This window comes from Peromyscus californicus, unplaced genomic scaffold (genome assembly GCF_007827085.1).
Source record: "Peromyscus californicus insignis strain IS unplaced genomic scaffold, ASM782708v3 Scaffold_4__1_contigs__length_199733344, whole genome shotgun sequence".
Taxonomy (NCBI): Eukaryota; Metazoa; Chordata; class Mammalia; order Rodentia; family Cricetidae; genus Peromyscus; species Peromyscus californicus.
In genome coordinates, this window is record NW_026294562.1 from 19,366,163 (window position 1) to 19,390,946 (window position 24,784).

General features: G+C 38.9%; 1 protein-coding gene across 2 annotated transcripts in view; it reads left to right on the plus strand.

The window, feature by feature from the left end:
* Positions 1-24,784, plus strand: part of Hpse2 (heparanase 2 (inactive)) — a 669,816-nt gene that overhangs the window by 496,763 nt on the left and 148,269 nt on the right. For both annotated transcript variants that reach the window (XM_052713473.1, XM_052713474.1), the window contains one exon: positions 23,543-23,636. In XM_052713473.1, coding sequence (XP_052569433.1) covers positions 23,543-23,636 — 94 coding nt within the window. The remainder of the gene's footprint in view (positions 1-23,542; positions 23,637-24,784) is intronic.

Below are 24,784 nucleotides of genomic sequence, written 5' to 3' on the forward strand. Positions count from 1 at the left end.
AGAAACATGAAGTCAGGAACTGAAGCTGAGTCCATAGAGGAATGCTGCTTATGGGTTTGCTCCCCATGACTTTCTCACTTTGCTTTCTTATACCACCCAGGACCACTTGTTCAGGGCTGGCACCACCTTCCAGGGGCTAGGCTCTACCACATCAATTATTAATCAAGAAAATGCCTCATATACTGTGTACAAGCAGTCTGATGGAGGCTTTTTCTCAACTGACATACCCTCTTCCCAGATGCTTGTGTCAAGATGACAAAAAAAATAAAAATAAAAAATAACCAGCATAATTGATCTCTTGTCAACATACTAATATGTCACTATTAAGCCATAGCTTTTCCTTTCTCAATTATCCCCCAAGATGTTGTGTTAATATCACAGTATAACTTTAAAAGTCCCACAGTCTTTAAAAAATTCAAATATTTAAAAAATTCAAAGTCTCTTTGAAATACCCAAAGTCTCATAACAGTGGGTCCCTGTAAGTAAAAACAAACAAACAAACAAACAAAATTAAATACTTTGTTACTCCAAGAGGGAAGAACTAGGGCACAATTATAATCTGAAGAAAGCAAAACCAAACTTCAACAGTGTTAAATCCTGTAGTTCTTATCTGGGCTCTGCCATTTAAAGCTCATCTCATAGGTTCCAGCCAGCTCCACTCCACTGCTGTTGCTGACTCTGGTAGTCCTCCCAAGGTCCTGGTATCTCCAGTATGCTGGGGTCATCACGGGCTGCACCTTTACCAATGCCATTCCAGCCTCCATTCGGGGACTCTAACTCTGTCACATGGTGCCAAACCTTCCTGACCCCTTCTGTAGATGAAATTCTAAATGGTCTTATTAAATAAGAAACAGAGCCAAATAAAGAGTTAAAAAGCCCAGAGATAAGAGCAGTAGCCAAGAGCTAAGACCACCTTATCTTACCACTCGCTGCCATCCTTCCCCTGAGAGAGAGACCTTCTTCCTGTGTCCTGTCTTTTTATTGCCTTTCTGTTCTGCCTTCTTATTGGTTCTAAACCCAACCACATGACTTCCTCATCACTGCCTGTCTATACAGACCTCCAGGTCTCTATAGTTGGTACTGGGATTAAAGGATTTGTGTCACCATGCTGGCTGTGTCCTTGAACACACAGAGACTTTGCCTGCCATGTGATCAGATTAAGGGCATGTGCTACCACTACCAGACTTCTGCTTAAAGGCTTGCTCTTAGCTCTGATCCCCAGGCAACTTTATTTATTAATGTACAAATAAAATCACATTTCAGCACAAATAAAATATCACTATACCCTTCAATCCTGGGTTTTCCACTGCTACTAAGGCTGCACCTTCACCAATGGCATCTTCTAGTTTCTAATGGTACATGGCTCAATTGCTCTCAATGAACCCTACAATCCTGAAGCTCTCATAACCTCAAAACCAGTACCACCTGGAAGATTCACATTACCAAGCTCAGCTGTCAGCATGAGGTGCAGCCTTAGCCTCCTTTGGACCACAACTGCGTGTGCTAACTCTGAGGAAGTATCCCTCGGATTTCACCTCAATAATGCTGGTCTGTTCTTAATGACAGCTAATTTCTCAGTCTCAGCTAACCAGCATCATATGCCCCAGTACAGGAAAAAGTGTCATCTCAGTGGTTTTAGTCTCTTGATAACCACAGACAATTCTTTATCCCCAACTAACCAGAAACCACAGATTCTTAATACAAACACCACAGGAATGACCGACTCTGATAGGGTTTTTAAGGGACTTTCAAACTTCCCTCTGAAACTTCATAAGCCAGGCCTCCATCATACACTGCTCTTATCATTGTTTTTTCATATTTCCACAAAAGCTCAGTAAGCTCTGAGTACTCAATGGCTTTTCTAGACCAACGTTCCAAACTCCTTCTACAATTCAACCCCCGAACAACATGGTCAGATTTGTCACAGAAATACCCCACTCCTGGTACAAATCCTTGGGAATAGAAATGCATCCCAAATTGTCATTATATAATATATTGTTGGAAATGAAATAACAACTAGCATTAATTGAAAGCTTTCCATGCACCAGTATTGTTGTGGCTTCTTATAAATGTAAACCTGGAAAGCCCCTACTACCTGATGTAAAGGAAAATCCAGACTTGCAGCATTATTATCATCTGCAAGTTTTAGAGAGGGGAGAACCCAGTTCCCACTCCAGTCCTTATATGTTAGAATGTGTGTTTTAATAATACACTCAGATGTTTTATGCACACACGAGTCCCAGAAGTACTGCACTAACAAAGCTCATGGATACCAGTTTCCTCTAGATAAGTAAGCATCAAAAAGAGTGTGTATCTTGTCTGAGGGATCCCAGAGAGATGGTGGTCCAGGATTTAACTAATTTTTTTTTTCACAGAGCAGAGCCCATGATCATTCCATTACACCATTCCCTTACTAGTTATTTTGAAGAGGCCTACGTCATAACATATTTTCTAGGGGGAAAAAGTAACCATTCCACTTCCACTTGAAGTTTTCACTTTGAAAACCTTTGCCCAGACAGAAAGGCTCTGTTTAAGCTCCTGGTTTGTAAGAGTAAACCTGGAAGGTAATAGCTGAGTTTTTGTGTGACTAGGAGTGAGGCAATCACATGCTTCCTTGGCTTTTGAAGAAACTTAACTCTGTTATATTTGGGAACCTAAGTATAACTGTTGTCAGGATTCTCCCACAGGCTTGTTCTGAAGAGCAAAAGACAAGAGCAAGTGGGATAGGCAACCTTAGCCTGAGGAGATGAGCTAGCCGGCGTGCAAAACAGAAGATGTCTTTTTTATGAGCTAGGAGGTATTTTTATGGTTGCCTTGAGTGAATAGTCTCTGATGTTGGGAAAACAGACTGGGAACAGCTGGACTGCACTTTGGATCAGTTGCCACAGCAACTTGATACATTTGTCTCTGGTGTCATTTGATCCCATTAAGAGCTGTATTACCTCAGCGTGGATGTTTGACTTTCGGGCTTTCTGGGCAGTAAGCATGTCTGATTGTATTTCTCAGATTACATGCAATGTTAATTATATTCATTTGGAAGTTTGGAGTTTAGGATTACAGAACATGGCTGCCCCACAGGTGACTGGAACTCAGGATCCTATCAAACTATCATTATAACTGTCAAAACTCTTATTTCCAAGAGCAAACCACACCTGCTGTTACCAGGGAAAACCAAGCAGATTTCAAAGTTACCTCAAAAATCTCAGCCTTAGTAGAATATTCCACTTTCTCACCTCAGGTAAATTTTGTGAAGAGTGCTTTTATAATTTAATCTGAATATAAACTTATATTGGTAGTTGCATTTAATTTTTTCTTGGAATTAAGCAAGAGGTACTCCATTTGGACTTTCAAAGTAAAACTGAGCACACTTGTGGAGTATCAAAGGCAGTTTAATTTTTTCTCTTACGCTTATGAGTGATTGATGTCTCGATGAGAAACTGAGAGGAAGCCCAGCTACTGGCCTTAGAGAAAGGGCTGAGTACATTCTGCGAGTCGTTTACCCTGACAGACATCTGTTCGCCTTTGGCCAAGTGTCTCCTTTCCCTCTCTGTGATGAGAACTGGTCAAGCAGCCTTAGCCCATCTCCCACGCTGATGGCAGCTGAAGCTGGAAGTCTTAACCCCCTTGCATCACTGTCTGTGTCCACATGAGCCCACCCTTTTCTCTAAAAGTTGTGACTCTTTTCTTGAGGAGCAAAAGCTCCTAAGAGTTCAGCAAAGAAAGAGCAAAGTGTAATGTCATTAGAATTTACATTGGATGGTTTTGGGAATTGCAGAAAATAATTTCATTATTGTCTAGAATTACATGGCTGTTTCTGGGCAGACAGTTTCCTGAACATTGCCGTTATAAGGGAGCATAATTGTGGCTTCCTGCTGGCATTTGGGTGTGGAGATAGAAGCTACTTCCTGTCTTTCCCCTTTGTTTCTCCCTTCCCACTTCATCTCATACAAATAAAAGGAAACAAAGTTAGCAGTAAGTAAAAGAACCACCACCAACAAACACTTTTGTTAAAGTTCCTTCTCAGACGTCAAGGAATTCAAATTTTCTGTAATTTTTAAAATTCACTTACACTGTATGTAATTAGTATAGTTTTTCCAAGGCATGTTCAACTTTCACATGAGATGCTTTAATGTGAATCACATGAAAAATGTGGCCAAGCATTGTAAGTGCTTTTAACATTTGCATTTCTCATTCTTTGTGGGTAATTCTGTAAATCTGGGGTTAGCCTAATAGGCTTGAAAGGGGGTAATGAGGAGCCATTGGGGTTTGGAAAGCACCCCTCCTTTGTGAAAATTAGGCATGAACTTAGTGACAGAGTAATGGTTTCCTATAACATGAGGGATGTTTCATTTCCTAACAAGCTGAGGTTTGTTGTGTGGAGGGTACAGAGACTCTCTTCCAGGCAAGGAACACACAGGAACATCACCATCACCAGCACTTGCAATGTCAGGAAAACCAACTGATTCAGCCTAAGGAATGAACAGGCTACATCCTCAGAAGTCACAAGAAATGCCAGGCTGTGGTGGCACAGGCCTTTAATCCCAGCACTCAGGAGGCAGAGACGGGTGGATCTCTGTGAGTTCAAGACCAACCTAGTCTACAAGCGAGTTCCAGGACAGCGAGGGCAGTTACACAGAGAAACCCTGTCTCAAAAAATAAAAAATAAAAAAAATAAAAAGAAAAGAAAAGAATTCACAAGAAACACCTTCAGATCATAAGCCATTTCCCAGATCTGTATCCCTCTAAACAGTAGGCAGGACCTCAGTGAGTCCCTTTGGGGTTTGTAGAAACCCTGTGTTGAGTACCAAGATTGAGCATCCTTCCTCCTGCCCTCATACTGCACATTGCTAATCCCCAGACCACCAAGAACTCTTCAAAATGCCTTTTAAATAGAACATATAAAGGCTCCATAAAATTATAACTTAGTTGTTTGTGTATAAGAGAGACAAGAAAGGCTTGTGGGTGTTGGAAGAAAGTAGAGTCTGTCTTAGCCCTTCTTCATTGCTTTGGTCAATGTTTTATACATGATTAGTGCAAAAAATAAACACCTTGGAAAGAATTGTAAATGACACACAGAAAAATATAGCTGCCTGCAAACTAACTTCCTTTCAGTCATGTATTTTTACTGGGACTGCTCTTTGCTTGAGTTTGAGTTCAAGGCATGGGAAAGAGACAGTGTATAAGATCATGATCTACCCAGATTTTATGAATCCTCTACTCAGAGATTCATGGAATGTTACTACTGGATGGCATAGTTTCTTTCCCAGCACTTTGGGAAACATCTGTGGGTAAGCATATTTTAGTCCAATTAAACTAAGAATTTTAATTAACAGAAAAAAATGCAAAACCTATGTATTGAATGTTTAGTGAACAGATTGAAAAGAGCCACTGAATTCTCTGTCACAACACATTTTGCAGACTCTACTCAATAATTAATAGTTGATTTCTGATCACTTGTGTCTGTCTGTATTCAGCTTTGGCTTTCCAAGAAGCTTTACTCTGTGTGTTTAGCTAATAGCAAAGGGGGTATAGTACATGTTAAGGGTTAAATCACCTATATATCTAATGATCAACTTTCTTTCACCCATAAAAACGGAGCTTCATAGGCTTCAGCCTAACACCACACACCAACTATTGAAAATAGATTGAATCTTAATGTTTCGCTGGGGAGGGATGGAACAATGATATTAAAGGTTGCTAATAAGATAACTTTCCTGATCACAACATAAAAATGCATGTGAATTCCTGAAGAACACTCAGAGAAGGTATTTTTAAGGTCAAATATCACAGCTTACTGTAGGTTTTATGATATATAGCCTTTATTATGTTCATATGTAATCTTATGTATGTTTTCTCCAGTCCTACCCTCTCTAGAACTTTTATCATGAAATCATATTGGGATTTGTCAAAAGCTTTTTCTGCATCTATTAAAATGATCATGTGAGTTTTGTCTTTAAGTCCATTTATATGATTTATTCTATTTATTGACTTACATATATTGAACCAGCCCTGAATTTCTGTGATGAAACCAATTTGATCTTTGATTTGTACCTGTATTCTGTTGGCTAGTATTTTATTGAGGAATTTTACATTTGTGTTCATCAGGTATCTTGGTCAGTAGTTTGGTTTCCTTGTTGTGTCTTTCTGTTATGACTAATTTAAGAAGTATTGGTTGTAGTTCTTCTTTGAAAGTCTGGTAGAATTCAGCCGTGAATCCCTCTGGGCCTGGGCCTTTTTTTTTAGTCAGAAAGCTTTTGATTAGATTGATCTCTTTTGTTATAGATCTGTTTAGGTTGTTGATCGCTTCTTGACCTAACTTTGGTAGTTTGAATGGAGCAAGAAATGCATCCATTTCTTTTAGGTTTTCCAAATTATTCTAGTATAGGTTTTTAAGTATTCCCTTATAATATTTTGAATTTCTTTGGTGTCTATTGTAGTGTTTCTCCTGTTGATTTCTGATTTTGTTAATTTGGATCATCTCTTCTTTCTTTTGGTTAGTTAGGCCAAGAGTCTGTCAATTTTATCTTCTCCAAGAACCAGCTCTTAGATTGTGGTTTTCCTTCATCACAGTAGTTGGGCTTTAAATTACTTGTGCCTGGCTACTAAGGCCATAGCCTGGAGGGAATTCTGTTCCCCCCAACAATGGCTTTGTTGCTGCTGCTAAAGGAAGCTTTAACTAAATCTCTGTCGTTCTAATAAAACTTGAGATTCAAAGGCTAGGGTGAAAACCTGCAAGCTTGGAGAGTTCGAGTAGCAACTGGCTAATTTTCTCTCTTAGCTGGGCTGGCATCCCCAGAAGCCTCTCTCCTTCCACACCACCCCAACTGAAAAACCCACACTAAGCTCCTCCTGATGCTGCCTGCCCACTAGTTGCTAACCCCACCTCTCTGAGCCCACATTAATTTTATTTAATTAACGTAAACACTTTGCCACATTGAAAGAAAACTCCATATGGAGGTTCTTCAATGCCCATCATTCTTTCTGAAGTAAATTGGTGCTGCCAGGAGCAAACATGTCTCACTGTCAATGAAAAGCCCTATGTTAACAAAATATTTTATATTTTTGGTGATGAGCCTAGCCTTTAATGGCTGAGCCATCTCTCCAGCCCAACAAAATATTTTAAATGCCATATTCTATAGGTCTTTGAAGTGTTTGAATACCATCTACCTAAAATACATCTCTATATGATCTTGAAAACATACCTAACATAATACAGGTTTGATTTTTATAGATGACTAACTACTAACCTGCGTTTCTTAATATCATAAATGGTTTATAATAATAGTTTTAAAGGACTAGAACTTTACATTTTTTAATGAACTGCATAGGTACAATGCCTTAAACAAGAGTAGAAACATATATACAGTATGTTGTAACAAAAATAACCTTAAATTTGCATCAATATACAGAAATTCCTTTAACCAGAGTAGATATGTATACGTTATAACAAAAATAACCTTAGATTTGCATCAATATACAAAAATACCTTAAACAAGAGTAGAGACATATATATATATAATAATAATAATAAAAACTTTAAATTTGTATCAATATACAAAAATCCATACCAAACTAAAATATTTGAGATTAATAGTTGTCTTTTTATTCTATATTCCCTCCTAAACAATGACAAACATCCATAACTCACCAAACAACCAAGAGCTACCCACTCTTCCTCTTGGGAATGTAGGTGTTGTATTCTCTAGACTGCTTCCTGTTCTCTGTGGGCAATGACATCTTTAAGGAACCTGAGAAAATTGAGATAATGGGCAAGTCCTGGGAGATCTAGATATATCGTTTGTTGTCCAGTCTGTGTGTAATGGGAAAGTACAAGGCTTATCTGAAGTCCTGGCCGGAGTAGTCTGAGGCTGGACCAACTCAGCCAGCAGCATTGAAGCTGTTCTGGATTCAGAACTCTGAGGAAACTGCAAGAGGCACTCTGAGAGGCTGAATCACCTGGGCCACCCATTTGCATTGGTCTGGTCCCCTTGCTCTGAAAACACACAAACTTTCAAAGGTAACAAATGTGGTGATATTTTATTTGTGCTTTAATAAATAAAGCTTGCCTGGAGATCAGAGGGAACAGCAAGCCATTTTAAGTAAACAAAGAAGTTGGGCAACAGTAGCACACGCCCTTAATCCTATCATTTAGTAGGCAGGATCTCTGCGTTCAAGGCCACACTAGGGAACAGAGCCAAGTGTGGTGACACACACCTTTAATCCCAGTACCAACTATAGAGGTCTGGAGGTCTGTACAGACAGACAGAAAGTGACAGAGCTGTGTAGGAAGAGGAAGTGATGTAGCTGGGATAAGAGAGCCAATGAGAGAACAGAATAGAAAAGGCATATAAACGTGAGTATACAGGAAGAAGCTCTCTTTGGAAGCTGCGGAGGTGGTGAGGTGAGGTTAGCTCGTGGCTTGTCCTGTTCCTCTGACCTTTTCTCTAAGGCTTTCATCCCTATATTTGGCTCTGTTTTTTATTTATTAAGACCATTTAGAAATTTGTCTGCAAACATACATTATTTGCATTAACACAAGTATAGACTGTGCATTATACATAAGCCAGCCAAAGGTGATATTTTATGTTTGAGCAGGTAAAATATACATCACCTGTCTTATAGTTTTTCTAGGTTTATTTCTTTGTATCTGTAGTCAAATTTTCAAGAGGTCTTCCCCAATCAAACCTGATCTCTATAAATCTTGAATCCACAGCCTTTCATTTCCTGTGGAAACAAAAGCATAATCTCTTCCCCAACACAGTATGTTTTCTGACTTTTATTTTAAAGTTAAGGCATTCCTAAAGTATCTAGGCTGTGTTAATTCAGCAGTCCCTTTTACAGTCCCATGTCTCTAAGCAGCTATTGTTTGCTCATCAGCATTCAAAAAATTCAAAATCAACACCATACGGGATCGAGACTCCCTGTGTATTTCCCATCTTTGCATGGCTTGTCCTTTTTATATTACTTTACTCTTTCTTTAAAGACTTTACTATTATTTTTAAACTATTTTTTTCTGTGACTGTCTATACCTATTTTCTTTTTTTTTTCTTAAATCTACGCACATTTTTAAACATACTGTAACCTGTTTAGAAGTTTTTTCCATCTGAACCTGCTTTACTAAGTGCCTGCAGCTGAGCACTTGCGGTATTCTCTGATGTGATGTGAGATGTGATGATGTGAGACAAACTTTAAACTGCTAAGTGGTGGTGGCTAGGCCCTACACTGGTGGCTCTGGTGGCTGACTCTGCCCCCTTCTTAGGTCTGTGAAAGCCAACCCTAAGCCTGAGGCCCCAGTCTGGAGCTGCTTTTGACTGGGAACTGTGTTTAACCACCCCAGCTCTAGCAAGTTGATGCTGGCATTGTGGCAGGTGTTTTTACTTAACTTGCTGTTTCTACTTTGTGAACTGGCTTTTTTTTTTTCAAGCCCTGTGTAGAAATTCAGACCCCATGTAGGAGCACCAAATGTAACAGGCTTTCTTTTGGACCACCAACCAGCTCCCAAATCATGACACGGAAACTTAATATTAGTTATGAATGCTTAGCCTTATCTTCTGCTTGTTTCTTGCTAGCTCTTATAACTTGAATTAACCTGTTTCTCTTCCTCTGTGTTTTGCCTCAGGGCTTTTTACCTTTTTTCTTTCTGTATGTCCTACTTTTCTGCTTTTTCTGTCTGTCTGGCTGGTGGCTACCTGGCTTCTATCCCTCTTTTTTTCCCTCATTCTTTTCTCTCTTTCTTCTCCTCTTGTTCTCTCCTATTTATTCTCTCTGCCCACGAGCCCTGCCTATCCCTCTTCTGCCTAGCTATTGACTATTCAGCTTTTTATTAGACCAATCAGGTGCCTTAGGCAGGTAAGGTAAAACAAATACAACACATCTTTACATAATTAAAAAAATGCAGCACAAATGTAACACATCTTTACATCATTAACAAAGGCAGCATAAACAAATGTAACATATCTTTACATAGTTAAATATTCCACAACATAGATTCATTGATTCTTTTTATTGTTTTCTTTTTTCTATTTTATTAATTTCTGCTTTTATTTTTATTATATCATGTGATCTACTGGTTTTGAGTTTGGTTCTTGTTTTTCCAAAATCTTGAGTTGCATCATTAAGTCATTGTTTTGTGATCTGATTTTTTTTTAATGTAGGTACTTAGACCTATAAATTTCTCTCATAGGACTACTTTCTGTCCCAGGAGTTTTGTTGGGTTAAGATTTCATTTTTATTTAGTTTCAAGAATATTTTGGTTTCTTTTTGTGTGTGAGTCTTCTTTGACTCATCATTCAGTAATGAACTATTAATCTCCATAAGTTTATATACATATTAGAATTTTGCTGTAGATTTTAAGTTTTATTGTATAATGATCAGATATGGTACATGGAATTATTTTGATTTTGTCTATTTATTAAGGTTGGTTTTGTGTCCAGCGTTAGGTCTGTTTTAGAATAGTTTCCATGTTCTTCTGAGTGTAATGAATATTTTTGTTCTTTGGTGTTTAGGTGGGATATTCTGTAGATATCTGTTAGGTCCATTTGATGTAGGTTGTCATTCAGTTCTAGGATTTCTTTCTCTTTTGCCTCGATGACCTATCTATTGGAGACAGAGGGGTGTTGAATTAACCTACTATTAATGGGGTTGTGTTAGTCTGTGTCTTTAATTCCATTAGTATACTTTGATGACATTGAGTTGCCAGAGTTTGATGCAGATACGTTTAGTATTGTGATAATTTCTTGATTCCTTGATTAAAACAAAGTACCTATCTTTTCATCTCTTATGATTAGTTTTAGTGTGAAGACTATTTTGACAGACATTAGGATGGCAATGCCTGATCTAATTTGCTTGGAATATTTTTTCTATCCTTTAAGGTGGTGCCTATCTTTAAAGATAAGATAAGTTTCTCGTAAACAACAGAAAGATACTTTTTGTTTCTTAATCCATTCAGCTAGCTTTTTGTTGTTGTTAATGTTTAAAGTTATTATTTAAGGTATTTGTTGACTGCAGTCAGTTTTTGGTTCTTGCTGTTTGTGTTCTTAGTCATGCTTTGTATTTCATTAATTATATTTTCATTTATTTTCTCCTTGTGCAGAACTTTCTCCCAGTCTACCATCTGGTAAGACATCATCAAATCTTGCCAGTTATATCTTTAAAAGAGGTTCAGAATCCAAAGACTTTGAACACTTTCCAGCACTACAATCAAAACTCAAATAATTTTAAGTTTTCATCAGCTAATGCAGTCAGCTGCTCCTGGTCCCCAGCTTCCACTTCAGTGATCCCCTAGTTCAATCTTGTCATTACTTCCCAACTAATGCCTTTAAAATGGCTAATGGAGTCCTAGACTAACTGATTTCCTGAACTCTTCTGCTGCCACCCTCCCACCCTTACCGAGCTCTACTTTGGCCTCCTTCCTTTCCAAGAAACCTTCCAGGGATACTTATTCCCACCCGTAAATCTTTGAGTTTACTTTCCCCTTTGTCAAAAACTTTCCTCCCTAAATCTATAGGAATTTGGGTGTCTTCCTTACATACATCCTCTACCTCCTTTGAGAATGAATTCTTCATTGGCCTGGAGCTCACGATTATAGGCTAGATGGACTGGTCAGCAACCCCCAGGTACCATGCTGTTTCCACTACCCCGGTGATCACAAACATGAACACCATTCCTGGCATTTTTCTGTGGGTTTGGAGAATCAAAATCAGGTCTTCATTTTTGCAGGATAAGCTCATTACCAACTGAGTCTTACACCTGGCCCCTTTTAATACCTTTTGTCCTCCTTTTATTTTTCTTTATTGTATTTATCCCAATATGAAACAACTTACTATTTTTAATCTTTCCAGAATGTAAACTTTACAGGAACAAAGAAATTGTCCTATTCAATGCTTGAGTCCCCAGTACCTTCAATACGTGGACCATAATAGATATTTGTAATGACTGAATGGGAGAACTGATAGAAGACTGGTAAATCTAGAGACCTAGCCAGACTTGTTTCCAGTATGTTCAGACCATACTTCACTGTTCTTGGAATGTATAACCCTCACACTGTCTTGGACTGTTTATCTTTGATAACTTATATTGTCTCACTTCCTCCACAAATGTTAAATAACTTCATCTCAGAACTCCAGTTGCTGTATCATAGTATATTGTATTCCCATCAAGTTTTTCTTATTTTTTTTTAATCTTTCCGGATTCATCTTTCAGGCTGTGTGATCTCCCTAGGCAGATTTAGGACTAACTAAAGCAAGGCAAACAATATTTATTGAACTCTACTGTTTATATTCATTTCTTTTCTCAATGCTGCAACAAAACACCTGTGAAAAGCAACTTAAAAGACTGGAGAGAAGGTTCAGTGCATAAAGTGCTTGCCACACAAGCCTGACGACACGAGTTTGATTCTCAGAACCCATAGAAAAGTAGAGGAGAACCAGTGCCCACAAGTTGTTCTCTGACCTCCATACTATGACATGAGCACTCATATAGACGCACATCATGTGCAGAAACACATCGTACACACATATAATAAGAATAAATTTTCTAAAGTTTTTAAATCAACTTAAGGAATGAGGGTTTATTTTGGTTTGCAATTCAATAATACAACTCCATTTGAGAGGAAGGCATGGTAACAGGACTGTGAGCCAGGAAGCAAAGAATGGTGGCTGCTGCTGCTCACAGGACCCCAGCCCATGGAATGGTGCCACCCACATTTAACGCAGTCCTGAAATTCCCTCACAGACATGTTCAGAAGCTTGTCTCTTAGTGATTGTAGATCCTGCCAAGTCAGCAATCAAAATGAACTATCACACTGTTCCATCGTGTTTCAGATGCTGAACATCCAACACTCTCTGAGTTCTTAGCTATGAAACAAGAGGACATTGTGGCTAGACTAGATTTGTTTCTTCACAGTGTGTTATAAAGAACATTCATTATACAGTTTGTTCAATTGTCAAAGCCTAAGAAACTAAATAAACTTGTGAAACTTTTATTTAATTCATATTAATTCAGCATAGTTCTCTGTCTTGAGGAAGTATTCCATGTATATGTTTTGGGAAAATGCTACACCTACTGGTCATTAAATTTCTTCACATTTCTAAAAGCTCAAAGCACTAACTGACTTAGGGTTACATAGTGTGAGAGCTCATACTGAAACCTACTTCCCTTAGGTGTGCATCACAGTGTTATTTGGTTCAACTTTGTTTGTAATAACAAAATTTAAAATAACTAAATGGTTTCAGTAATATAGAATTTGCTAAGTAAAAGCCATAGTATATTTATGTAATAAAACGCTAATGTAATTTTAGAAGATAAGAAGGTTTGTGTACTAATAAGAACTAGTCCTCACATGACAATGTTTAGAGTAGTCAAAAACAGTGGAGAATATTCTGTTTCTATGTGTGCTTGAAACTGTTAACGTTTGTTGCATAGAAAGGGGGAAATGAGGTCACAAGGACATGGAGGTAGAGGGGCAACTTCTCACCGTAGAGTCTTTTTTCCTTTTGATTTCTGAGCCATGTGAATCTATTAGCTATTTGCAAACTGAAATTAAATAAGCTGAAAGTAGTCCTAGGCAATTCTGATAAAATGTGGATTTAGAAATCACTGAACTATGCTTTGCTCTTCTAGGCCAGAATCCTCTGAGACTTCATTAGTCCAGGTTTCATCACACTGCCGGTGCATCCTTCCTTTTGCTTCCTTTGAAGATAGAATCATTGCCTGTTCCCTTCACTACTCCTCCTACATTTCATCTTACACTATTGATTCTTGTGCTAGTACATAGTGTTCTGTGCCAGACAGACTCACAAATCAGGGAGGAAAGCTGTGTCTGGGAGAGGAGGAGCCAAGGAATGTCAATCATTCTAAATTCAAGGTGGAGGTCTTGAGTCTCAGCCTCTAGTGCCAGTCCTTCTTACTCTTATCTTGCATTTCAGCTTCTCTGGAAATGGTCTAAAGAACAGAACCTCATTTGGGGAGGTTCTAAGAATCAGTGAAACGACACACAAAAAGATGCTTATCAAGCACAGTGGATTCCATATGGATAGAAGATAAGGGTTGTTTGTGAAAATTATTTGAAGCATCTGATGTCACAACCCTATAGTAGCATTGTTATGGGGTCTTTGGTTACACTACCTTTCATTATAAGGAAGCACAAAGTACCAGTATCTTCAGGCTCTGGAACCTCATCCTTAGTACACAGGGGACATCATGAGGAAGCTGAAGTGCAGAGACACATCGAATGCCAACAGTTGCCTCTGTGTTTCAATGGCTCCTTTTCCAATGTTTTCCTGTGACCAGGAAAGATGATAGTGCCCATTAGCATCTGCTCTTTAGTGGGGGAAGGCTAGATTTAGAGGTAGAACTTGGATAGTTTTTTTCAGAAGTGTCGGAAGGAAGCTTAGTGATGACATTTATGACAAACCAACACTTTTATCTCAGGGTCTGCATGCCTATAGATGAGAAGGCCCCTGAAGTCATATAGTCCCTTCTGGTTCTAAGATGGAAATACTACAAGTAGAAAAAGAAATCTCAGGGGTCAGCTTAACACCCATACTGTCATTACACTTAGAGAATAAATTGGCAGTGAAAACCCTGCCAAGAACCCCTCCAGGACCAATCCCCTCCTCTACTCACAAGCCAGGACTCTTCTACCCAGAGCATGGCCTGTCTTCATTCTGACAGTTACACAGGGACCTGCCCTGGGAACTGAGAAATCAGTAGCAGATAAAACAGTTTCTTTTCAGGAACAATACAGCCTACTGAAGGAAGACTCATTTTCCTCTTGGTAGCCTCATAAACCCAGTGAAGTTCAGTCCCATGTAGGCTCCCAGAGAGGAAGGTCCTGGCCTCTGTTGTCCCTTTGCCTCTCTACCTTTACACATGAACCTGTTTTCCTGAATAGTTTCTGTTTGTTTGGGCCAGGATAATTTTTACTTATTTTCTTTATTTTTGAAAGTTCTTGTGTGTGCATTTTCTCAGAGAGGATTCATTGTTGACTCTTCCTGAGGAGAGAGGATGATTTAACCATATGAGATTTCCTGTTATAGTAGCCTTAATAAAATAAAATAAAAAATGGAAGCAGAATTAGATATAAATTCTCATATATCCACCACTCATAATTGACAAACATCACTGTTATTTTTGTTTTGCTTGTGATATTTTATGTGAAACAAAATATTTAAATATAAAAGAGAAGTATACTTGTTTCCCAGTTTAGCTTCATTATTTTCCCAGACATATAACTGAATAATTTCAGATTGCATGCTTCTAGCACACATTGAATATTTTTACTATGTACATGAGAATCTATAAACCATATATAGTGTTGCTCGCGTGTTTGAAAAATTGTGCAAATCACATAGATTTAATTTATATAAGACCACATGAATATGGAGAGATTTCTCCCTGTCCTAGCTCACAGATTAACAAGACTAGTTGGCCAGCACACTTCAGGGACCTTCTTGTTTCTGCCTCCACAGCATTGGCATTACAGGCATGGACCACTACACCCAACTTTGTTGTGGGGTGCTGAGGATCCAAATTGAGGCCCTCAGGCTTGTATGGCAAGTGCTCTATCAACTCTTCCTAGCTTGACCTCACATGGTTCTTTGCATTCAGCATACTAACCCCTGTTTGAGGAACAGCAAGGAAAGCTTTTCTCCCATTCTACAGGCTGTCCCTTCATTCTGGTAATTATTTCCTTTGGTATGAAGAATCTTTTTTACTTTTATGCAATCTAACTAGTTAGTTCTTAGAGTTGCTTCCTTTTCTGGAAGTTCTTGCATATGCTAACATCTTAAAGTGTTTTCCTTATGCTTTTCTAGCAATTTCAACACCTTATGTTAAAGTTCTTGATCCATTTTAAATTGATTTTTTTCCCCCCAGAGTTAGAGATAGGTCTCTAATTTCACTCTTCAACAAGTCAATGTCTGGTTTCCCCAACACTGTTTGTTGAGGAGGCTGACTCTTTTATAGTGTATGTTTTGGCATCTTTGTCAAAATTGAGGTGTCTGTAACTGAATGAGTTTACTTCTAGGTCCTCTGTATGCTGTTCTGTTGGTCTGCATGTCTGGTTTTGCACCAATACCATGTTGTCTGTCACTGTGGTTCTATAGTATAATTTGAGGTCAGATATTCTGATATCTAGCATTATTCTTTTTGCTTAGAATTATTTTATCTAATCAAGATCTTGTGGGTTCCTGTATGAATTTTATTTATTTTTTTAGTGTCAAGAATGTCATTGGTATTTTAATGGGAATTGCATTGCATCTATAGACTAGTTTCATTATTGTATTTTTCAAAATATTAATTATTCCAATATATGAACATGAAAGTTCTATCCATCTTCTAGTGTCCAAGTTTCCATGATAGATGCTGTCACCTCTAACCAGAAACCAGTTAGTTACACCTGTAACTGTTGTATGCTATTGCACCAGTGAGCAAACCTCGGTAGGTGGGTTGGTATTGCAGCATGCGGGGGCCAGCACAAGATAATGATCGTACTTCATTGCATACATATGTGCAGTTCTCAAGAGTAAAGAGGCTTTTTAAAAATGCTACATGCTGATAGTAAGTTCTGGCATCTTAGGCCCTGCCATTCCTCCTACTGATACCCCACTGTCAGGGTTACCAGGAAGGTAATGATTTTAACTACTAGCCTTTTCTAGAATTGGTTTCCTCTACTGCTAGGAAATATTGAACGTTGTTAGATTTTCTAAAGAGTGCTGCCAGGAAGTATTTCTGTGTATATATTTCTGGAAAACTGCCTAAAGAGCAGGAGAATGAGAGAGAACTAGAGGAAACGGGGAAGGGGTGAGGATAGAGACAGAAGAGGAGAGACTTTTAAGTTTCTGGGAGCTAGTTGTCATTTATTTTGTCATTCTATATAAATATTTACTTTTGAGCCTAATTTCTTATTTGTTACATTTGATCTCATTGCAAGGATGGCCCCACAATCAGTTTTCAGACATAAAACACCTGGATGTGTTCCTGCCCTCAAGCTCAGTGCCATTGCCTGCTTAACTCTGCAATCTCCTGAGGGGGCCTCTTCAGAGCCACTCCCATGGCTGGACAGTGTAGAACTTTCCCACCATTCCTCTCCAGCTTCCTGCCTGCTCTCTGCAGCACTGACTGCTGGGATCAAGGTCCAGCTGTTTGAGCCTCTGCCAAGATACAGTGTCTCTCCACTACACTCTGGGCTTAGGATCCAAAATCTGCAAGGGGTTAACTGAGAGGGACTTAGAAATTAGAAATAGGGTGCTTAGCCCTGAGACTGCAGCCACAGATCCAGATCCTTTGGCTCACCGTGAACTAAATCATGCAGCCACTCTTTATTTTGTTGAGTATATTTTTGAGTGTTCATTGTGTGCTGGGATGTCCATAACCCTAGCCTTTGTGTATACCGATTTGCTCTGTTTTCTTTTCATAGTACAAACTCAAATTCCTTAACTGTAATATGTTAGTCTATTGAATAATTTATGCATGGGATTATTCAAACAAGTTTCAGAAAGCTCAACAAGCATTTATATTGTCTAGAATATTTCTTTGTAGCAGTGTTCTCTTCTTTCAAGCTTTCCTGCCCCAAGTAATTTTAAACACAAGATAGGAAGTTTGACACACTGTAGAGAAGATGGGGAATGATGCCGCCTCAGAATCAAACCCAATGGCAAGTGCAAAGAGAGGTGCCTCAGCAGGAGCCCAGAGTGAGGCCCTTTGGAGGAGGGGGAAGCACACTTAAAGAGCTTTATAGAGTCTCCAATCAGCTTTTTCCACTGTGTGACTTCGAGGTGTCAGACTAGGTTTTACAGGTCAAAAGGGCTGTTCTAATGACTTTTTAAGCTTCTCCCCATTTGGAGGGAAAGGCTCCAGTTTTATGGAATTACTTGCCCAGTCAGCAGGCTGGGTGTTAAAATTCTGAGTAGAATACCCCTCCTCCTTGAAAGCAGCAGGCAGCAAAAAAAAAAAAAAGGTCCGGAAATTCCTGAGCATTGGGAAGCCAGCCCTAATGCAATTATGTGAAATAAAAGAAGGGGTCAGATAATAAGGGCAAAGGTTTTTCCTCTTAAAGTAAAGGGCCAGGTAAACAAAACCAGCTGCCCCAGAGCCAACAAACTCTCTTCATTAAACATTTGAAGAAGCTAATGGGCATAAGTGGCTAATTGTAGTGCAACCCTAAAACTGAATCTTGCAGCTGGATGGCAGGGTATCCCATGGTCGAGATGGAGGGAAAATCGAAGTAGGATGTTTTGACAAAAAATCTCTGTGAGATGACTTGGGTGTCTTAGATGGGGCAAGCTTAAATGTATATGCTAGTACAATAGGATCTAGAATAGGTTTTACTTAGCACATTGTATGAAATTTCATGTACACTAACTATGAAAAACTCTGGAAGGACATTTATCAAAATGTGAACAATGATTCAAAGTGTCGGTCTTATAAGTGACTCCTCATTTTATACTTCTATTTTGTTTGTGCTTATTTTTTAATTTGCATTTATTTCTTTTATAATAAAAAGACAATGCTTTTAAAAAATAAGATGAAGTAAATCATATAGTAAATAAAATTTTAAATTTTATTTAAATGCATAAGAAAGTTAGTGAATAAATTGATAAGAGGATCCATTTGCTTTGAATACTCAGCCATTCTTGCCATGCTTGGTGTGACCTGCCAGTCTAGAGACAAGAACGACAGTAGGTGCCGTCAAGCAAGACTATTCTGATCATGAACAAATGTTTCATCTGTTACAATAGTTATGGAAAGGTTATTTCAACACAGCCTTCCTGGCTGCACCCATCAATTGAGTGGCTCATTTCTTTGTGTGACCTTAGTGAAGTTGGAGCTTATAAGGGTTTGGAGGAGATCTAAGATTTGCTTAAAAGTGTTACTATAGGGAATTCTAAAATCACCCTGCTGGGATTTTATATGGACATGTCTAGAGTTTCTCTAATTGAAAAATTTCTTTGCTCTCCCACTGCCAGTTTCTTTCTTTTTGGTTTATCTGTCTTCAGAATCCTCTGCAGCCATTGCTAAACTAATTAACTCTTGTAGAGACTGGTGAGTAGCTAAGAATCATCATTATCTTCTGAGGGCAAAAGACAGAAAGGAAGAGAGTTGTCCTCAAATCACTGAAAAATTAGCATCATCCAGCCTGGCTTCCTTTTACCCAGTCATTGTTAGAAATCCGTATCATTGGAGCTGGGGCTGTAGCTTAGTAAGTAATAAATAAATGACCCTCATCATCATGATTAGCAGCCTGCTGGTGAGCACAGACTGCTTCACTTCCTTCATACCCATATCTGTGTGCTATATTGGTCTGTAACTGTGACACTATGGAGAGGTATTATTGGTACCCAAGTGCTCTGATAAGCAGGGCTTCCAATAGGCTGTGAATTGAGGCCAGCTTGTGATGTACAGTGAATTATTCTAGACTAGATTTGATTAGAACGAGATCCTGTCTAAAATTAAAAAATCGAATATAATAAAAGAGGCTTTAGGGTTATCCAGTTCATGCTATGTTGTTAATTGATCCCCTTCCCCTCTCTTCAGAATGATCCCAAATTTTAGTGACCAAAGTTCCTGTTTCAATAGTTTAAGACAAAGGTGAATTTAAGTTGCAAATGAAATTCTCAGGCTAATATGAGGAGTCCTTTGACATCCAAATATAAACTAGACTCAGACTGAGGTGGTTAGAAAGATGCTGTTTTGCTTAGGGCAGTAAAGGGGTTCGGTTCCTTCATTGGGTCAAAGGTACAGGCAAGCCCAGGGCCATATTTGAGAAGTACTTTAAAGGGTCTCTGACATCTCTGTGACCTTCCCTTATTTGCTTAGTAACCTCATCTATCGCCATAGTTTCACCCATGACTTTTAAGCTGAAGAAGAGACCAGGTCAACGTTGCCCATCTCAGTTTTCTGCTGTGTCTAACTAGCTGCTGTATATTTCATCTTTGATAGTCTGTGTATGTTTGATCGATAGTATGGATCTATCAAACTGCTTCCTTCGTCTCTCTTGACAAGCTGTGGCCTAACTCTAATGCCTGATTGTCCTCAGCATAATGTTCTCCAAGGCATCCTCTCTTGAGCTCATGGTCATCCTTCACTGCATGCCTCGATTTCACTCAGAAGGAAATATTGTGAGTGCTTTCGTCACAGTCTGCCACTTGCATGTCTTCGGTGTCTTCCCTTGTTTAGAGCCACATCACTTCTTGCCCACACCATTGAGGTAACTTTGTCCCCTGGTTTCTCTGCCTGGAGCTCTTCCTACCCCAGTCCAAATTCAGTCTTCAGGAGTAGCCAAGGAACAACTGGGAATAATTGGATCCAGCTTGTTAGGTTAAAAATGGGGTCAATAATGGGCTCTGAAAGGCTTAAGTTAAAGTTTCTGTTGGAGCTCCTTCTCCTGTGCTGAATGAAGGAGGACTTGCACTATTTCTGGGTCCAGACAAACAGAATGTCAGTCACTGAGCAAACAGTAATCCGGAGCATATTTCACTGAGCAAACTAATCCAGAGCATATTTCTCTCTGCTCCCACCTGCAAGGAATCCAGAGTTTGTCTTTACTGATACATATTTTCCTCCTTCAAACCTTGTAGTGGATGAGAGTGTTCTCCTCTGGAAAGATGCTCCCCCTGCAGCCCCAGCGCACAGCCTTTCAGTCAAGTTTCTGCTACCTTGAGCCTGGCAGAGTATATTTGGTTATTGGATACCTTCGATGTGCTAGGCTCTGTGGCCAGTGTTTTTCCTTATTTGTTCACCATAGCAACCCTATAAAAATATTACAGGCTTGAATTTTAATTTTTTTTTTACATTTTTATTTATTTCATGTGAGTGTGTGTGAGAGAGATAGACACACACACACATGGTGGGAGAGTGGGGGGAGCGAGAGGGAGAGCACACACATGTGGAAGTCAGAGGTAGGCCTCATGAATCCAACTCCGATCATCAGGCTTTTGTGGCAAGCGCCATTGCCCACTGAGCCGTCTTGCAGGCTCCAGGCTTGAATTTTTTAACTTATCTTACAGAAAGAGAAACCCAGATATATGTGTATGAAAATGTTATAACTAAATCCATTACTTTTTATGCCAACTTGGAAAAAAGAGGTGGAGATCAAATATCATGTGGGTAATAAGTGATAAAGCATAGTGAGCCAGGGTTTTTAACTCTAAGTTCTATGTAACTTGAACAAAGGAATAAAAGAAAAGAGGAAAAGAATGAAGGGACCATAGATCAGATGGGTTAGTCTAAATGTTTGTGGAGAATCCTACATACTGAAAAATTACATCTGGCATCTTTGTGTCAATAACTATTAAACTCTATGTGTTGCCAGCAAAAATGATAAACACTGATTGTTAGCATAGTTACTGGGAAATGAATGTAGAGAAAAGGAGAAACGACAATATGTTTGCTTGAATATTGAGAGACTAATTACAGCATGCTGTTTGTCATAGGACGTGTCACCATGTAAGTGTTCACTTCTTCAGCTGTGCATTAGAACAACAGTGCACAGCTTGCTTTTCTTTAATTTTAATGATCCCATCCCAGCATGCCCATTTTTCATGTAATGCATGATCAAGCTCAACTTGTTAAAAAATTAGAGATGGTAATAACGAAATACTAGAGAGGAGAGGTTATGAAATGTTAAGGCAGTGGCCATGACTGAAACTATGTTATACATAATAAATGTTTGTTGAACTTGAGTTTGGCATTTGAACCAGAGATGCGGTAAAATGTCATATTATTGTTTTATTCCATTATGTAAGTAACCACACAAAAAATATAAGTACATATATTCTGACAATATTTCTACTTTTTAGGATTCTATACTTATACATAATTTTACCAACTAGTGTCCTGTGCCTTAAATGAAGTTAGAAAGGTCAGAAAACAAAAAAGTTTTTGTGTACCTTCTGTGTGCCTGCTGTGTGTCAGGCATCTTAGGTTTATTATCTCCTTGATTTTATAATTAGCCCCAAGGAGCAGACATGTCACCCCTCTTTCACTAATAAGAGAACTACCAAACATGGTGGCACACGTTGGAATTTCAGAATTTAGTAGGCTGAAACAGGAGGAATACTATAGTTCAAAGCTAACCTGAGCTACATAGTGAGTCCAGGCAAGCCTGGACTACAAAGTGAGCCCTTGTCTCAGAAACAAACATGCAAACAAAAACTAGACAGATGATAGATAGGCAGGTGGGTAGGTAGGCAGGCAGGCAAGCAGGCAGGCAGGCAAGCAGGCAGGCAGACAGACAGTTTAAATATGCAAGAACTGAGGTCTGTAGAGACCAGGAAAGCCTCTGAGATTATATAAGCAGCAAATGCCAAATCAGGAATCTGAACTCAAATGTCTCTGTCTCCAAAAACACATTTTTCTTTGTTTTTTGTTTTTTAACATATCAGTCATTTAAACATTGAGTTCTTTGGAAATACCTTATGGTGGTGAGAGAGGCCGACAGAAGGCTGAGTAAGACCTGTCTCCTTCCCGTACTTCAACTGGAGCACCTGTTTACAATAATAGGTTTTTAAGCCTGACCATTCCATACAACATTAAGAAGGACTTTCATATAAGTCTGTATATATTGATGGATAGATCTTTTATTTCAAACGAAAGAAAATCTATCATTAGTTATCAACCAATAAGACTTTAGTGGATTAGGCTAGGCATATGGGAATCATAAGCATTTAAAAATTTTCTTAGTTCAGATTTTGCCAAGATAGGAGTAGGGCGGGGTTCTAGGTGATGAAGGTCACCTCACCTGGAGCCCATGTCTGCTTAGTCTTCGGAATAAGTGGTTCAGAAAAGAGGAGCACATGAGGTGGTGGGGTGGGCCTGTTTTGGTCAAATGTTCAGAAGTGTCAATGCAGCTTGATGATTCTCTTAAGTCCCTAATGAAAACCAGACTGAAAGCAGACCAAATGAGCACCAGCCCTGTTCGATCAGCAGAGAGCTTTGGGGCCAGTGTATGGATTTCTTTGCATTTGTTTGTTCATTATTCACTCATTCATTCATCCAAATGATGGGGAGAGGGCTCCACTATAATGAGTTTTACCAAGGAAGCAAGCTAGAAACTGGAAACACTTGAGACGTTTGACTGCACTGCATCAGAATTTTACTCTGTTGTTTATTTTCTTATTTAAAAGTGGAAACCTAGCAAATGTCTGGGTGTTCCTTTGAAACTCTCCCATGCCTTTGTTGCTTTAAGGTAAAGATAGAGACAGCCATGAGATTGGAGGCTAAGTCCCTTTCCCAAGAGAAAAAGCAAGTTTTTCCCCAATTGCCCAGTTTAGATTATGTAATATCTGTCAGTTCCCAGAGAGCAAAATATGGGTTTTTACCTGAGCAAGGCTGAAAAAAGTCACAGTAGCTGACAAATGGAATTGGAAACAGAGAAAATACAAAGAATATTATTTGCTTGAAAAGTATGAAGAGTCAAAATCTATCCTGTGATGGATACAATCCTAGGTTTCCTCAGCAAACAGAGACTTCTGATTAGAGAAGTGTATTTCCAGCCCCCTCTTCAAGATTTTATCTGACTGTTATTTTATTTTTATTCCAGTTGCTACATTGATGGCCGGGTGGTCAAGGTGATGGACTTCCTGAAAACTCGTCTGTTAGATACACTCTCTGACCAGATTAGGAAAATTCAGAAAGTGAGTAGAATTATCTGTGAGCTGATGTGTTTTGGAAGAAAGACAAGGAAAAGGTCACAGGGTCTCAACTGGAATTTAGTGCTGTGGGAACCAGGCTAGGAAAAGATTCCAGATGGACGTGGCCACACCCCCTTCTTTCAATGATGATTGTGGATCGTTATTGTTTTTCACATTTCGAAGGGTTTATATTTGTCACATCAAGATCTAGAGCTGTTCTAACAAATGATTTCAAGGGTAAGGAACTCTTACACACTGTTGGTGGGGATGGAAGTAGTATAGTCATGGAGAATGGTGCAGAAGTGTCTCACAAACCAGAACTAGAACTACCCATGACCCAGTGATCCAAAGTATGGCCATCATATCAAAGAGCTGCTTGCACTGTCATGCTTCCTGCAGCGCTTCCTGTTGAGACTAACTGAGATACAGTCAACCAAGGTATCTATCAGTGGACACATGGATAAAGAAATAGTGTAAGGTTTCTTACGCAATGAAGAATGAAACCCTGTCATTTTTAGAAAAATGGATGGAACTGGAGGTCATTGTGTTGAGTAGAATGAGCCAGACTCCGAAAGACAAATACTGCATGTTCCTTTCCCTGTGGAAAAGGTAAGACAATTCACTCAAACTAGAAAATAGCAGAAGCTAGGAGAGGAGAGAGAGCGGCGAATAGAGAAGTGAGCTAAGAGGTACCACACCACAGTGAAGTGGTGCAGACACATCCATGTCTCCAGCATAACAAGGTGACTGTTCACAGTGATACAGCTTAGCAATACCTGAAGAGAGCTCAGAGGCTCTAAATGTAAAGAAATAACAAAGAGGTGAAGCTCTTCATTATAAAAACTGAAATAGTGCACACAGTACCCTATAAATATGTGCAGCTATTATAAATTAATTAAAACAAAAAGTAAAATTCAAAGAATAAAAACTCCACATGGGAATCAAAGGTTTGTTAAAACAAACAGCAACAACAAAAAAGAAAGCAGACTTTTTCTTCATCCTTCCAACGTTGCCCTCCATTTAAAATTAAGTGAAACTATTATTTTTATTTAAAGGGCTTCTTTAATGACAAGTTTGCTTGTTTTGTTCTCCTGGGGATTCACTTGGGGCTAGTTTAAGGGGATTATCATTGCTCATATTCATTGAAGTTC